Source organism: Rhinolophus hipposideros, assembly GCF_964194185.1.
Source record: "Rhinolophus hipposideros genome assembly, chromosome: 7".
Taxonomy (NCBI): Eukaryota; Metazoa; Chordata; class Mammalia; order Chiroptera; family Rhinolophidae; genus Rhinolophus; species Rhinolophus hipposideros.
The window spans coordinates 25,056,803-25,073,879 of NC_138053.1; the positions used below are offsets into that span (position 1 = coordinate 25,056,803).

General features: G+C 37.4%; 1 protein-coding gene and 1 pseudogene across 3 annotated transcripts in view; both read right to left on the minus strand.

Moving 5' to 3' along the window:
* CAMK4 (calcium/calmodulin dependent protein kinase IV) overlaps window positions 1-17,077 on the minus strand; it is a 193,544-nt gene that overhangs the window by 28,933 nt on the left and 147,534 nt on the right. For both annotated transcript variants that reach the window (XM_081053187.1, XM_081053188.1), the window contains one exon: window positions 566-656. In XM_081053187.1, coding sequence (XP_080909313.1) covers window positions 566-656 — 91 coding nt within the window. The remainder of the gene's footprint in view (window positions 1-565; window positions 657-17,077) is intronic.
* Window positions 2,017-9,136, minus strand: LOC308500164 (large ribosomal subunit protein eL29-like; annotated as a pseudogene). The gene is made up of 2 exons: window positions 9,058-9,136; window positions 2,017-2,522 (listed from the first exon to the last, which is right to left on the minus strand). The product of its transcript is annotated as a large ribosomal subunit protein eL29-like (transcript).

Below are 17,077 nucleotides of genomic sequence, written 5' to 3' on the forward strand. Positions count from 1 at the left end.
CAAAACCCACTCCCATCTCCTTCCAAAAGGAATTATTCACCCTTGTCTGTTCAGCTGAGGAACCAGCTTTCTGTGGAGTACACTCTGGGAAATATGATCTTAATTTATCTCTGTTTGTGTAAACAAGTGACTCAGAGTCTAAATTCACTGATAGGTGCTAAATACTTTGTGTCAAAGTTCTTGATTATCTAAAAATAAGCTCCATCTAATGCGTGGAACAAAAATGAATAACCAAAAAAGAAGTGTAACATTATCTGTGATTTTCTTCTATATAAACTTATGTACAAAATATAAGGTCACCCGCTGAAGTCCCTGTCATTTCCAAGACCTGTGATTCCCATATGACGTCCAGCAACAGAGTGTCAACTTTAGGCACTAATTCCAGATTAATATTCCAGGAAAGAGCATGGACTTCCAAAACAATGCATTACTCCTTTATATATACCAAATATTCAAGGACATTGAACAGAGATGAAACTGGATGCAGCCATATTTAAAAATTCCATAGAATAAATTTCTTCTGCTCTGGGACAAGAGGTCATAAGATATCAGGAAATGTCCTCACCAATTTTCAGTGGTGCATCAGGAGCTGGAGTTGCATAGAGAAGATTCTCTGGTTTGAGATCACGGTGGACAATCCCATTTTCATGTAGGTACTGAACAGGGAATATAATGAAGTAACATTCATGTAATTATATTCATGGTTCCAACATTTATATTTACTATTTTCAGAATTATAATAATCTTTAAGTTATGTGATTCAACAACATACACGTATTGTGATTTAAAAATAAACACCCTAAAGAAAAACAAGTTTTAAACTATACATCATTCTAATCATATAATCATAATTACCTAAAAGTGAAATGAAATTGAAATTATATGGAACCAATTGCGAAAAAATAAAACGTTTACCCCTCGGAGAATACTAGTTCTCTTCATACATACTAACCATATCAGCTCAAATTGGCTAATTATGATTATAATAAAGTCAAGGTGCTGTGTATTGAAATTTGTCTGATTTATTATCTGAAAGCATAATTGTATGTGTCCTCTTAGAAATTCACAGCCATGGCAAAGACTTCATAATTATTGTTTGAACAGACATTTAAATGTGATTGATTATTATAGAGAATACATCCAACCCATGACTGAGTGTAGTTCTCCCTCTTCAATGTCTGAGGTATCCAGCCTCCATCCCTACCTACTGCCCTTGCCTTCAGCCAAGCCACATAGGTGTTTTTGCTCTTAATTACTCTGATGCCTAACTTAATTATCAGCTCTTCTCCAGCCCATACTCCACACCTGCATTTTTAAAGTGCAGATCTAGTCAAGTCAAAGTCACTCCCTGCTTAAAAAGTTCAGCATCTTTCCCTTGCTCTTAGCATGAGTGGCAGCAGCAAGAGTGCATTTGATTTTGTGTCTCTTGAGTAGGGCTCACAAACTCTCTAGGGGCATGAGGTTACCCTAAAAAAATGAAGGAAGTTGGCCGAGTGTGAAATAAAAGGGACACACTGGAAGTCCTAGGGACTACATCTGTCCCTGGAGAGAGCATGGTCCTTCAAGAGGTGAAGGACACTCAGGTTCAGCCAGTTGTTGTCAGGCAGAAATGCAGGCCCCATGTTGCTAGCTCTTCTGATTTTTCAAGGCAAGATAGAAATTCAGATTTTTTGAATTTAAATTATTCCACATTGTAAATATTGGTAATAATGTTGAAAAATGTTAAACCCTGTACAGGTCACATAAAATATTCTGCAGTCTGTGAATCTTGTTTTGGAATTTAAAACAGTCCTTAGCCATCAGTACATGCTCAATAAACAGTTAAGTACATGACTGAACACATTTTTTTTTCTGACTCTGCTTCCTTTCTTTCTCTCTTTTTTTTTTTTTTTTCTTAAACAGATCCTGCCTCAGGTTTATTGGTACATATATCACAGGAAGAGGAGACCATCCTCGCACAGACAGCAGCCCAGGGGTCGCACCAGCCCTTCCCTCCTCACACTGTCAGACAGACCTCTACTCTGGAGCCTTCTTGGGGGCCTGGGCCCTTTGGGAGCCGGAACCTGAGCTGGAGGTGGAGCTGCCACTGCTCTGTGACTGAGGCTGCGGCCTTGGTTTGAACCTTGGCCTTGCCTTTGGCCGACAGAGCCTGAGACCGTTGGCAATGAGAATGTTTGCCAAGCTTGGGGTGGACGATGTAGGAAAGTGGATGGTGCTTGCAGCTGCTGCCCTTTGGGGTCTTGGGCTTGACCTCCTTGGGCTTTAGGAGGGCCTTGATGGCCTCAGCCCCTGCACTCATGGCCTTGGCGATGTTGGCTGGCATTTCTTCAGGACCTTCTTATTGTGCTTTTTATCAAAGTGCATGATCCTCAGGAACTTGGGGTCTACCCCCTTAAGTGATTCCTATCTTTGTGATCTGGGTTTCTAAATGCGGTTTCTATGCCATTTTCTGGACTGATTGTGCGTGGTGTGGTTCTTGGACTTGGCCCTGTCTGCACCGAAGCCTGTAACTCCTTGAACACCTGGGACCGAAAAAGAAACTCTACTTCTAGATTTTTATTGAGGTTGCGCTCTTAACCTTCACTTTTGCTATAAACCCTTCTTGACTTTTTGTCTACTCCCTTCGCTTCAATTACTTTTTATAGCCCCCCTAAAAGTACATGTGTATAAAAAATGCTGTGGTGGGATTATAATTAATTTTAACTTTTTCTTATATAGAATTTAACTATAAAAATTACACATTACTTAGGTGATACATTTTTACATAAATGTTTTATAAGTGACAGGCATTTTATATTTGCTTATCCTGAACACCATCCATCTGATACAAATGATGTGCCCTGAATAAGAATAAAAATTTTAGTTGGTAACTATGTCTGGTCTCATATGAACTAAACAAACTTGATAATTACATTGCTAGCAATTGAAGATTGTAAAGACCATTCCATTATAGTATCCTAAAAAGAAAAAAGATGTTCTAGTTCAAACCTGTTTCTTAAGCTCCCGGACTATTTATCTACCTGCCTATGTCTCATTTCCAACTGACTGTCTCATAGGTACCATAAGTTCATCACGTCCAAAGCTGAATGCTTGACCTTCTAGTTTTTCTCACCTCAAAAGGTGGTATCTCAGTCAACTCAGGCATTCCAGTCAGAAACTGATTCTCTCCTCTCCCTCACTGCCTCCATTCAATTCATCCGATTCTAATTCCAAAATGTCTCTTGAAACGCCCTGCCTCTCTCCCTGTGAAAACGCCCTGCCTCTCTCCCTGTGATCTCCACGATGGTAGCTTGATCACCACAGGAGTTCATTAACTACTCTGTTTGATTTCCTGTGTGTCCCCCTCCAATCTATTTTCCACAGAACAGCACAGAGAATCAGGCCATTTCTTTTTCTTGGGAAACTCTTCAGTGGTTTCCCATTACTGTATTCTGGCTTTCCAGGCCTTGGTCATCTGGCTCCTGCCTCTCTCTCCAGCCTCCTATTCTGCCACTTGCCCCTCTCTGGTTCTGTTCTACCCGTACAGACTTTCTTTCAGTTCCTCAAAGGCCCCAATCTTTTCCCCACCTCAGCAACCTTGTCCAGCTGCCCTCTCTTCCTGGAATGCTTTTTCACCCTTTACCTTCTGGCCAGCCTTCCCCATCCACAGGACGAAACTATAATTAATCAGTCCCTCAGGGAGGCTGCACCTGTCCTTCCAGACTAACATATGTGCCCATTCTTATATGCGTTTACTGATTCCTCTTATTTTTCTTTACAGCATGTCTGTTTCTTCGCAAGTTTTATGTTCAGGATATCTCCCTCACTAGAGTAAAAACACCAAGAAGACAAGCCATTTTTATCTGTGTCTTCAGATTCCTAGTTTCCTGCCTGGCATTAAGTACACACTCAGTATATACTTTTGAATCATTAATAAATAGCTCAAGTTTCTTATTGAAACACTGAAATTCCTATTGGTGCTGATCGGCATCTTTTATTCTTTGCTATTATTAGTTTGTAATAGAAGTTAAAATGTTTGTGCTTGCATTGTAGCTATATAGTTCCAAAGTAACATTGTTTTGATACATTTAGCCATAATAAGGCTCAGCATCTGTGTTTGAGAAACACATTATACTTCTTGTTTAATAAAACTTAGTCACTTCAAAGACGCTCACCGAGTATGAGATGAATGAGATTACAACATCAAAACCCAATAGATGCATTTTAACTTTAAAATAAGGCAAAATGGTTTCATCTTTGAAATAGCATGTTAGAAAATTACATAATTCCTTTTTTTGTACTTCTGTAGTAGCATTAAGTGGATAGTTAGGGCTGACTTAATTTTTTCACACCCTTTGAAGTTAATCTGAATATGCAATATAGCCTATGCCTCAGGGGAGTTCAGTGAATGACAGTTGAAAATTGATCTGTTAGTTTTCACTTTAGTTCCCTTCATGTCTGAAACATTCACAAATCGTACTTTTCAGGGTAATAAAATGGAACCGAGCAGTGATTCAGCCATTTCCAATGATACATCAGTGAAGAATGGGCAAGCCAAAAGGCCTCTGTTTGTAAATGAAGACGCCCTGTGGACTGCAGTGATAAACTTGTAGACGAATGGGCCTGCTGTCCCTGCAGTAAGCTTCCCATGTGTGCACCAGTGCTTTAGGTTTTGGGTGTGGCTTAGTAGTGTCTGGATTTGCTCAAAAATGCTTCCTGGAGTAGCAGTGTCATGGGGAAAGGGAGCAGGACACTAACAGGATAATTATGGATGCCTCTCTGTAGGGAAATCTGGGGTGTCAGGTTAGAGTACTTGATAGAAAGAGAGATCATGAAGGAAAGCTAGACTCCAGTTCTTGTTTCTGGTTTTGGGACCAGTTTCCTGGTGTACGAAGTCAGAGTGATAAAACATGGATACTTTCAACAGGTTGGAATTCATTTTCCCGTCTATGCTTGTCAGAAAACTCTATACATACATATTTCCAACATTGGTCTCTGTGGCACTGGTGGGAAATATCATTTACTTGTACTGCTTTCCTTAGATTCAACTCAAAACCAAAAACATTCACTCAACCAAGATTTCAGTGAAACATTGTCATTGTTCTCAATGGTAATTATTAGTGAGTGAATGGTTATCATTTTTAAATTAAATATTATGCAAAAAAATGGAAAAAAGCAATGTATCCCGATTTAAACAGACAAGCCTCAGGCTGACAAAAATATAAAGAAACCTACAATAATGCACATGTAATCAACAAATGAATCAGTATATAAAATGTATTTGTATCTAAGATTAGAGCAAGGGCATGTTTGTGAGGCAACTTCCCAAAAGGTTGTTGAGAATGTTTAGAGAGGATAAGTGTATGATAATTTCATTCTTTTGTGTCCAACATATGTGGTCAGATTCAAAAAAGATGAGATTTTAGGAATGGAGGCTATGAAAACATTTGACCAATTCAATGGAGGTAGTATTTGGAGATGAGGCATAGCTTGGAAAAAGACCCCAAAATGATCCACAGTTTCAGAGAAAGAAGGAGCAAACACATTTTTATAATGAGAAGGAAGAATGCAGATTGGTCGTAAGATAAACAAAGGAAGCTCCTGAGTCTTGACCTTCTGGTCAAGCAGAGGCTATAAGAGTTTACAAAGAGGCTGCACTCTGTTCTGTCTGGAGAAGCTCATTGGGCAAGACTGAGGATGAACATAGGAAGCAACCTTTCCTCAGGCAAAGAGAAGAGCTTCTTTATAAGGATGAGGAAGCCGGAAGAACTATTACGAGAGATGGCTGTGCTTTAGACCATGGTACATGCTTTATATATTAATAAGTTAAGAGTAGCTATTTGGGGTGTCTTAGAGAAAGTTTTTGGATGAAGTGAAGTGTATATCAAATAGGACAAACAGAGAAAATCTGTCCATTTTCCTTGGAAAATATTTGTATCCACAGATATATAAATAGTTCTTAAATCAAAGATGTATTAAAATAGAATGTGGAATTTAAAAAAAATAGAAAAAAAACCCCAAATATATCTTACCATTTGGTCTTTCAAAAAAAAAAAAAAATGCAATCACCAAAAGCTCAAACTCTCTTGTAAGCAAAGATAATACTGCTGCTCTGAATTCAGGGGGTGTCTAGACATGTAATTAAACTCTTCCTATGGTCCTGACAAAAACTGTGTCATTGTGTAATGAAAGCTATTTGCATAGTCATTTAGTTTAATTACAGCTTTGCTGTGTTCAACGGGTTATGTGTGGTTCATTGATAACGTCTCAGAAGTTGGTAGGAAGAAGTTTGAATCTCTTTAAAAATCTAATAGGACTAAGGAAAACCAGTCATTAAATGAAAAGAAAACAGTGTTCTGACTACAGTTTTCCTGTTGGGAAGAACAATTAAACTGCATGAATTTGCTCTTCTCTACTCCTCAGGAACCAATATGCATCAATTGAAGTAAGACCTTCATAGTGAAAACTGTGCTTTTATGTCCTATCTGCTTTGGAGGCCTATCACGACCTTGGTCTTTGCTCTCGACATCTACCTATGATGCCTTCAGAATTGTCAATAGAATATATGAGTAGAGCAGTAGCTGACTAGCTCCCACGAGCAGATCAACAGGCATGGTTGGGATTGACTGGCTGTGAGATCTGTGGTAAGCCTTGATCTGTAAGTCAGCCCAGGGCTGGAGGAATCCACATTAGGCAAAGCAGCCAAGTTCTGGGGCCTCTTAGGCACTCCCATTTATTTCAGAGCCATTTTTGACGCCTCCTTTTCTCTCACTAAGATTCTACCTCCAAAATACATCTCAGCTCAGCTCTTTTCATTCACACTGTCACTGCTTAGTACAGTCCTTCATATCCTCAACTGGTACTGCTGCCATTTGTCTCCTAAACATCCCTATACCTATGTCATCTATCTAAAATGAAGGATAACTCATGTCAATCCTCTAGTTTAAAAACAAAAACAATTCACCTTTAAGAGTAACTTATTGACTACAAATTAAATTTTTTTAAAAAAAATTTAAAATAATTTTTAATTAAAAAAATTTTTTTTCAGTATGAAAATTAAAAGTCCTTCAAAATTTGTCCCCAATTTCTGGCTATTCATCATCCTGGGACAATGCTACTATGTACTAGCCACATAGCTTTACTTATTATTCCTCAGTCATGCCATACACATTCTCACTTGGTTCCTGGATCATAATAATCTTTCATGTGCCAAACTGTGTTTTCTAAATATTCTTGCAACAATATCATTCATTCCAAATGCTCTTCCAGAATCTTGCCACTCCCCATCTAGAAATGGAACCTAATTCTGTTCCCCTTGAATCTGGTCTGTGACTTGCTGTAAGTAATAGAATGCAGTGTAAGTGATAGTGGGTGACGTCTGAGGTTAGAGTATAAGTCAATGCAGCTTGTACCTTGTTTCCTAGGCACTCATTTTCAGATTCTCTGACATGCCATATAAAGTTTGACTATCCTAAGGCTGTAACTCTGTAAGGAACTTGGGCAACATGGAGAAGCCAAGTATAGTTGTTCCAGTTGACAGTCCCGGCTGAGGTCCCATGTGACCCACATCATCAATTGCCATACATGTGAGTGAAGATGCCTCTAAATGACCTCTGCCTCCAGCCATCAAGCCCCCAAACCTTTGTGTCTTCCCAGCTAACACTCCAGACTTATGGAGCAAAGATAAAAAATAAATAAATAAAATGGTGGAACTACCTGAGCTAGGACAGGAACAAGCTCCTAAGAGCTTCATATTAGAATAGATGTCCTATGTGCATTCCAGTTCATAACCTTGTATGGCTCTGTGCTCAAAAAAACCTAGTGAACTCAACTCATCCTGCTCTTTATTGAAGGCAGTATCAATAGTGGCCCTTGGACAGCAGGCTGGGAAGCAAAATGCAACATAAAATATTCAGTTCCATTCTGCAGTGTGCAACCAAATTTGCTCTAGTACTGCAGGTCTGCTAGTAATGAATTCTATTAGATAGTGTATGACTAAGGAAGTCTTTATTTTGCCTTTATTTTTGAAAGCTATTTTCACTGAGTTTAGAATATCAGATTGTTCCATTGTTTTTCTTACAATACTTTGATGATGTTATCCCACTGTCTCTAACTTGCATTATTTCTGATGAAAAAGTTAATGTCATCCTTATCTTCGTTCTGATATAATGTGTCTTTTTTTCCTCTGGCTGCTTTTATGTTATTTTATTTATCTTTAGTTAAGAAAATTGAATATGATGTGCCTTGGTAAAATTTTCTTCATATTTCTTGTGCTTGAGATTTGTTAAGATTCTTGAATGTGTGGCTTTATAAATTTCATCAAATTTGGAAAATTGTGCACATTATTGCTTCAAATATAATGCTATCTGCCATCATTCTTTAATGACTCCAATTGTACATATATATATAAGTGAAAATGTATATCATATATACATATACAATGATATTGTGATTATCTGTTCATGTTTCAGTCTTTTTTCTCTGTGTTCCACGTTGGATAATTTTTTAATGTTATGTCTTCAAGTTCACTTCCTTTTATTTCTGAAATGTTTAACTGCTGTCAATTCCATCTAGTGTATTTTTCATCTCAGATATTGCTATTTTCATCTCTAGATGTTTGATTTCAGTCTTTTTGTTTTTGTATTTGTGCCATGAATCCATTCAACATCCTCAATCTTTCTTCTACCTTGTTGAATATATGGAATACAGTTATAAAAACTGTTTTAATGTCTCTGTATACTATTTATTTAATTTGTGTCATCTTTAAGTCTGTTTCTATTGATTGGTTTTTCTTCTATTTTCATCAAGTCTCACTCTGGATGTGTTTTTTATATGCATTTCCCATACTTTCTGACTGGGTGATAGATGTGAATTTTATCTTGTTGGGTGCTAGGCAAATACAGCTGTATTTGTGATCTTCTGTAGCTTTATTCTGGATGCAGATAAGTCACACTACTTGGACAATAATTTGATCCTTTGAGGCTTGCTTTTAAACTTCGTTAAATTTTTCTGCTCTGTCTATGGGGAACACAAACTCTTCCCATCCTTATGTGAGCTGCAAGCATTGTTCCCTCTAACCCATGCTTCTTTCCCTGAACTTGGATAGTCCACGCACGTCCATGTGCTGGTCATCTGAAGAGTTGGGGCGAGGAGGCATCTGCAGCTTTCCAGAGACCTCTCTCAGTGCAGCTCTCTCCTCTCTGGTAGCCTGCTCTGTGATCTCCGGCCACTTGGCCTCTCCGACGCTCTATTCTCTCTCCTCATCTCAGGGAGACTGCTGGGCTCCTCTTGGCTTCTCCCTCCCTATATGGCAGCCCTGGAACTATCTTCAGGCAATTGCAGGGCTCTTATTGCTTGTGCTCCCTTTGTCAGGGATCTCCGTCCTGAGCCGCCTGATGTCTAATGTCTAACAACCATGCTCCATATTTTTGTCTGGTTTTTGTTTGTTTCAGGGAAAAGTGTAAGTTGGTTCCCTTTTACTTCATCTTGATCAGAGGTAGACCTTGTCAGCATTACTCCAGACATTTTCAATGTTTTCTAGATAACATTTTACTTGATACCTAAAAATTGGAATTATCTTCAGTATTTGAGACCATTTTGAACCTATCACTATTACTGGTGTACCAGTAAATGCAGCTAAAGCTATTAAGGAAAGAAAGAAAGAACAACTGGAGAAACCCTGCCCTTTATTCAATATTGATAAAAATTTGTACTGTATTCATTTATAAGTTTCTGAGGTTCCTATAGTAAAGAAAAAAATAATTTCAGCTTGCTCTTTGGTTAGAAAGAATTTTTTCCCTTTCTGTGGACACATTGGAGTGCTTGAGAGTAGTGCAAGACATGAAATGGATCCAAAGTTGTAAAGACATAATAGATAAAAATCATATTAACTATGTTAAAGAGAGACTTGGAGATAATCCTCTTGATAATTTTAAAATCTAACCATTGTAGGCCATATTTCCTCCCAAGTAAAGATTAAGTACCCATTTATTATATTCTACTATTTATACAATGTTTACACAATTTATGGAATAAATGTTTCAAGATTTATCAAAGTAAAATGAAAACCTATCAAATTACAAAAATTCTAAATATATGAAAGGTATAATTATTATACAAATATATCACTAAAGCAATCTACTTAAATAATTTATATGAGGAATTACATTGAAGGTTACTAATTTTCAGATACCAGCAGCAATAGCTCATTTAGTAATTAAAATACTTCAGAGGAATGCTTCAGAAAATTATAAAATAAATCAACTTTGCCTGTACATGTTAGTTGTTCAGAGATTCTCTATGATAATCATAAAATATCTTGATACTTAAAAAAAATGATCAAATGATCTATCATGATCTGACATTTCTTTTAAAGAAAATAAAATACAATTTTACCAAAACCCTGAAGGCTTTGATATGTTACTTCTAAGCCTCAAGTGGCCTCAACTCATATATATATATATATATATATATATACTTTTTTAAAAAAACACCAAGTTCCTGTATTAGAGTATCAATTTTCCCTATTAAACAAGGTTGTAGATTATAATAAATTTAGAAAAATGCTTTACAGGCAAAGACTTTTTAAGCCCTCTCTGAAGGATTACTCTAAGGATCCTAGAATCAGACTTCAAGAGATTAAGAATAGGAATCCCAAACTCAAATGCCTCTAAAGGACAAACAGATAACATTAAGAGTAAAGCACGCAAAACTCACATTTAAATGTTTTTATTTAATAAGTTTTAAATAGCACTTACTATATGACAGGCACTGTTCTAAGGGATTTACCAAATATATTAATCCTATTATATACTAATGTATTATATTAAATATATATATATATATATATTTTTCTAGTCTCTCCATTTTACATATAAAGATCAGCTAAATTAAATAATGTGCTCAAGTTCATACAGTTAGTAGCAGTGATGCGATTTGAATCCACATAGTCTGGCCTGGAGTGTGTGATCTTAACCACTAGGCTGAGGAATAGTGCAGAGATTTATGGTAATCAGAGAAAGCATATCCTATCCGCAAAGCTCTTCACAACATTTGAGCAATCTCAGGTTTTAATCCTTAGTTGCTCAGCAATTTACTTTCCTAGGTTTGATATTAAAAGTGAAAGACAATCCTGTAATCAGGCCAAAAAATCATTTCTGCACAGAAACTCTAGAATACCGGGCTTCTTCCATATAGGAGAAAAACTGATATTAGAGACGCCACTCTTCAGGAAAAGAAACTATAAGAGAAAGCACCAGTGAGAGAATTTGGAGTCACCCACTGATTCTGCCTTTTCTCCCATTAAAGGGAAAGTACAGAGCTTTTGCCCAATTCCTTTGGGCTGCTCGTACCCTGCTTTCTGGGATGCAGAAGGAATAGTTTTGCCTGGCTTGATTTCGCATAATATGAATGGATCATTTAATAGTTACTACAGTTTTTACTTCCAATGATCACTTTTGTTGCTGTTCATCTGGTAGAGGCCATATTTAGAAAGTGTATTTATAATACAACATTTAATAAGTAATCATTAACTAGCTCGTCTCCTTATTAATCAGAAACACATAGCCCAGTAGCCCACAGAATGTCTATACTCTCTCTGGCTGCCAGCCAGGACTTTATCAATAGCAAAATACCTGGTTTACCACCCTAATGGGACAATGTAAGCCAAATCAAATAGGGTTGGGATCTTCATTAACTATTGCATCATTCTCAAAGCTATGTATGTGATTTTCATAAACATATTGACATGTTGAAAATTGTATTGTAGCCTTTAACTAATGCCCTCTTGTGTCCCTAAAATGAGACAATCTCAATCTGGGAACCAGGATAGTGTAGGGTGGATATTTGGCTTCAATCTGTGCTACAAATCAATAACTGGATATCAGATTTGCTGAATCTTGTATTCTTTACCAGGTGTAGTAATTTAAAATCATTTTCAAAGTGAAATTTTTGGATAATGAGTATGTGAAGGATAACTGTTGTTATTGCCCACCTACCTGCAAAGTCTGCTTTCTCAGTTTAGGGTATATAAAAGTTCACTTTAACACACGATCTTGTCCTATGAATATTTACACAATTGAATTTTAATTTTCATTTGACCATAAACATATTGCGGAATTGTTTTGTTATAACATTGCTAATGTGAGATCTCAGAGTCAGTTCTTTTCACTATTGAGTCATCTGATGAGAGTAATAATATATAATATGTAAAGCTAGAAAAGTTCAGATAGATCTTTTAAAAGAAAACTCGAAGTACCTTTTAAAGAGAATTTAAAGAGAATTTGTCTTTTAAAGTAGGTTTAGGTTCACAGCAAAACTGAGGGGAAAATACCAAGCGTTCCTATATACTCCCTATGCCTACTCATGCATAGCTTCCTCCTCTGTAAACATCTTTCGCCAGAGTGTAACATAGCATTTGTTACAATTGATGAACTTACTCTGACATGTCATAATCACCCAAAGTCCATAGTTTATAGTTCACTCTTGGTTGTGCATTCTATGAGGTTGAGCAGATGTTTAATGACATGTATCCATCATTATGGTATCATACAGAGTATTTTCACTGCCCTAAAAATCCTCTGTGCTCCATCCCAAGCCCTGGCAATCACTGATCTTTTTACTGTATCCCTAGTTTTGCCATTTCCAGAATGTCAGAGATAGCTAGAATGATACAGTATGTAACCTTTTCAGATTGGTTTCTTTCATTTAGCAACATTCATTTAAATTTCCTCCATGTCTTTTCATGGCTTGACAGCTCATTTCTTTTCAGTGCTTATTAATATTCCATTGTCTGGATGTGTCACAATTTATTCATTCACCTACCGAAGGTTATCTTGGTTGCTCCCCTGTTTTGACAATCATAAATAAAACTGCTATCAACATACGTGGGCAGGATTCTGTGTGGACATAAGTTTTCAGCTTCTTTGAGTAAATATTAAGGAGTGCGACTACTGGATCATATGGTTAAGAGTAAGTTTAATTTTGTAAGAAATTGCTAAACTATCTTCCAAAGTGGCTGTACCATTGTGCATTCCCACCAGCGATGAATGGGAGTTCTTATGGCTCCTCATCCTTACCAGTATTTGGTGTTGTCATTGCTCTGGATTTTGGTCATTCTAATAGGTATGCAGTGGTATCTCAGTGTTGTAATTTGCAAAAAGATGTTGAGCATCTTTTCATATGCTTATTTGTTATCTGCACATCTTCTTTGGTGAGGTGCCTGTTAAGGTCTTTGGCCCATTTTTAAGTCAGGTTGTATGTTTTCTTATTGTTGAGTTTTAAGAGTCTTTGCATATTTTGGATAACAGTCCTTTGCCAGATGTATCTTTTGTAAATATGTTCTCCAGTCTGAGGCTTGTATTATACTTCTCTTAATATTGTCTTTCATAGAGCAAACCATGTTAATTCCTTTTAGCCTATCTTTCTCATCATTCTTGATAATTAAAAAAGTTGGATATGGCCAGACCGGTGGCTCAGGTGGTTGGAGCTCCATGCTCCTAACTCTGAAGACTGCCGGTTCGATTCCCACATGGGCCTGTGGGCTCAACCACAAGGTTGCAAGTTCAACTCCTCGAGTCCGGTGAGGGATGGTGGGCTCTGCCCCCTGCAACTAAGATTGAACATGGCACCTTGAGCTGAGCTGCCGCTGTGCTCCCAGATGGCTCAGTTGGTTGGAGCGCGTCCTCTCAACCACAAGGTTGCCGGTACAACTCCTGTAAGAGATGGTGGGCTGCACCCCCTGCAACTAGCAACGACAACTGGACCTGGAGCTGAGCTGCGTCCTCCACAACTAAGACTGAAAGGACTACAACTTGACTTGGAAAAAAGTCCTGGAAGTACACACTGTTCCCCAATAAAGTCCTGTTCTCCTTCCCCAATAAAATCTTAAAAAAAAAAAAAAGTTGGATAAATGAATGAAGAAAGCTAAGTGCTCTTAGTCTCTTTGTCTGTTGCTGGACTTTGAGGCAAAAAAAAGGATATGTTCTACAAAACATCGAAGGATAAGCCAGTAGGTAGTTGTGTTTTAAAAGTCAGCCTGGTCATCAGCAGATTCCAGAACCAAGCATGCAAGGTAAGACCAGTCTGGATAAACAGCTCTTGAATGCTGCACTATATTTTTGACCCCACAAAACTGGCATAAAAGGGCAACTATTTGTGAAGAAATGCAGTAATTGAATGAAATGAATTTGGCCACAAAGACTTAAAGAAGTCTTCTACACAATTTCTTACCATCATCTCACACCAGGGATGTTCAACTTTTGATGCGACCATCATTCTGGATATTGAGAAAGTGACAAAACTGACTGTACCTGGAAGAGTTACACCTGTGGAGCTATCATTATTCCCACCTACTCTTATCCTAAAAAGAATAGAATATGCATTTGCACAATCTTAATCTATTTGAGACAGATTTTTAAATTACAGCATGTAAAGTGATTTTTTCTCATGATGTCAAGTTAAGTAGTTTTCAAGAACTGAATCCAAGAGGAAAAAAGCAGAGGGAAACATAAACAGGCACACCTGCTGCAATGCACCTGTGTTTAAAAATAGGTGTGACATTTTTCCTGCTGTGTGATCTTTAAAACGGATGTGTCTCACTCGTCTCATGTCAGTGTTAGCCTTTGAATTCCTGCAGTCGGTGATTAGGCCTCTGTCTGCTCGTCTGTGTTTCTGGCTTTGGATCCAACACAGTCTATAGCAGGGTATGGTGGAGGAAGGCAGACAGCAGAGGGATTTAGAGCATAAACTCTGCAGTCATCTTTTATTTTGCATTCGAATCCTAACTCTGCCATGAACCAGCTGTGTGATATTGAAAAAGTTATTTAACTTTTCTGGGTCTCAGTTTCTTCATTTGTGAAATGAATATAATGAGACCCATAGCCCTCCAGGTATGAAGGTTAAGTGAAACGATGTACATAAAGCTTTTAGCTAAAGCTTGGTTCGTAGTAAGTACTTAATAACACATGATAGTGATGGCTGGCTTTATTATTACCATTGAGTTATTATTTTTAGTCACATTTAGTCCCATTATATTTTCCTTTGAAGACTGTCTTCTTTCGGGTTTCTAGCAGAATAGAGCATAAGCATTTAGTCTCTTTACGAAATGGTCCATTATATGGATAAATAAAAGGTATAAACATTGTGAATCAGTGTGTAACGAGGCTCCTTCTCAGTGATATGAACCTAACAATAAGATAGATGGTATTTATGGAATTCTGCAGGATCCAGAGCCAATAAGCCTAGAGTGTGGCTAACTTTCTATAACAGTGATTTCACCGGCAAAAGTTAGGAAGGCAATTTAGAAGTTAGATACTGTGGATTTGGATCAGTTCCAACACTCAAAGGAACATTTCAAAGGATAAATCACACAGATGGTCAAAACCTATGGTACATTCAACATGTTAGTCATAGAAGTATAAGTGATTCAAGGTTAAATTTTGAGAAGTAGAAACCAAGCTTAGAATGCAAAGTGCATATGTGAGAAATTATGTTTTTCAATGTGGATTTTCGCCTGTATCTATCATCATGTCAAGTTCTACACAATTAGATATGTTTTCCCAAACATAGAGAAATAGTCCATGTATATTTATTTAGATTTTAAAATCATTATGCTCCTTGAAAAGTGCTCTCCTGCAAAGTTGGAATAGCACTATCATTTTTAAAAGTAATGTGGTTTTTTAAAGTAATGTGATTTAACCGTTTCTTGAATTATTCAATGCATTTGAAGTCCTATTGTCTTTTACAAACAATGAATATAAAGCCAGCTCCAAAATATTTCTAGAACGTAAAATGCTGGGATCCTAAACAAGATTTGTAAATAATAGAATTTAAGTGAATGAATATGTATTGTGCCTGTTATGTACTATGAATACAGAAAGGTATATGGAGTGTGTGTGTGTGTGTGTGTGTGTGTGTGTGTGTGTGTGTGTGTGTATGGTAAGTAGAGGGCAGAGGAAAAGTCACTATTTTTAGTCTAGAGATAACCTGTCTACTTCAGGAGACAGGCCCAAGTACAACTAACCGTAACACAGTATAGTTAGTGCTGTATACCAGTGGTCGAGAATGCCAGGGGAGTGCAGGGAAGAAAGCAGAGTTGTTGAGATTCTATTCTTATATCTCTCAGGAATAGAAAAAGATAAAAATAAAAACAGATATAAGCAGATAGATTCAGAATTTATTACAGGTGAATAAAGAAGTGAGTAGAACCTTAGATTAGGGTTCAGAAGTTCTCTAAGAAAGTGGGCCAGGGAGTCATAGAAACCAAAATAGACCAAATGTTTCATATGCCTTTATTTTAAAAGATAGTGAAGAAAATCATCAATATCCTACAAGACTGATTAAATGAATGGATTTTTTGTACAGATTGAAACTTAAAAGACCCAGAATCCCAAAGGCCAGGAAGGAAGACTTGTATAGATGCCTGGCGATGTTGTCATGCCTACATTGGTTGTCTTAACAACTTCAGTTAAGAAGTTTGGACAATCCCTGAGACTGTGGAAATGCTATATAACATGGCAAGAGTGACTTTGCACATGTAGTTAGGGTTACTAGTCACGGTGGCCTTAAAATGCAGAGATTGTCCTGGATTGTCCAGGTGGGCCCAGTGTCATTGTATGAGGCTTTAAAAGTAGAAAGCAGAGAGTCAGTCAAAGAGATTTAGACATGAGATGGATTTGATGTGCCATTGCAGGCTTGAAGATGGAGGAGGACAAGTGAGGAGGCAGCTGTGAGGAACTGAATTCTTCCAACAAACTGAATGAGCTTGGAAGCGGATTCTTCCCCAGAGCCTCCAGAAAGAAATGCAGCCCTGCTGATACCTTGGATTCAAAATTGTGAGACTGGTCATGCCATGCCAAACTTCTGACCTACAGAACTGTGAGCTAATAAATGGGTGTTGTTTTAAGCTTTTATGTTTGTGGTAATTTGTGTTATGCAGCAATAGAAAATTAATACATAAATGGAAAGATTACCAAGCCATATTGTTAAGAGGAAAAAAGACAAGTCAAAGAACAATGTGAAAAAAACAAACGTATGTAAGTATATTGCGTATTTATATTTTTATGTGCCAAGAAGACACACACAACCTTAGCCATAGCCA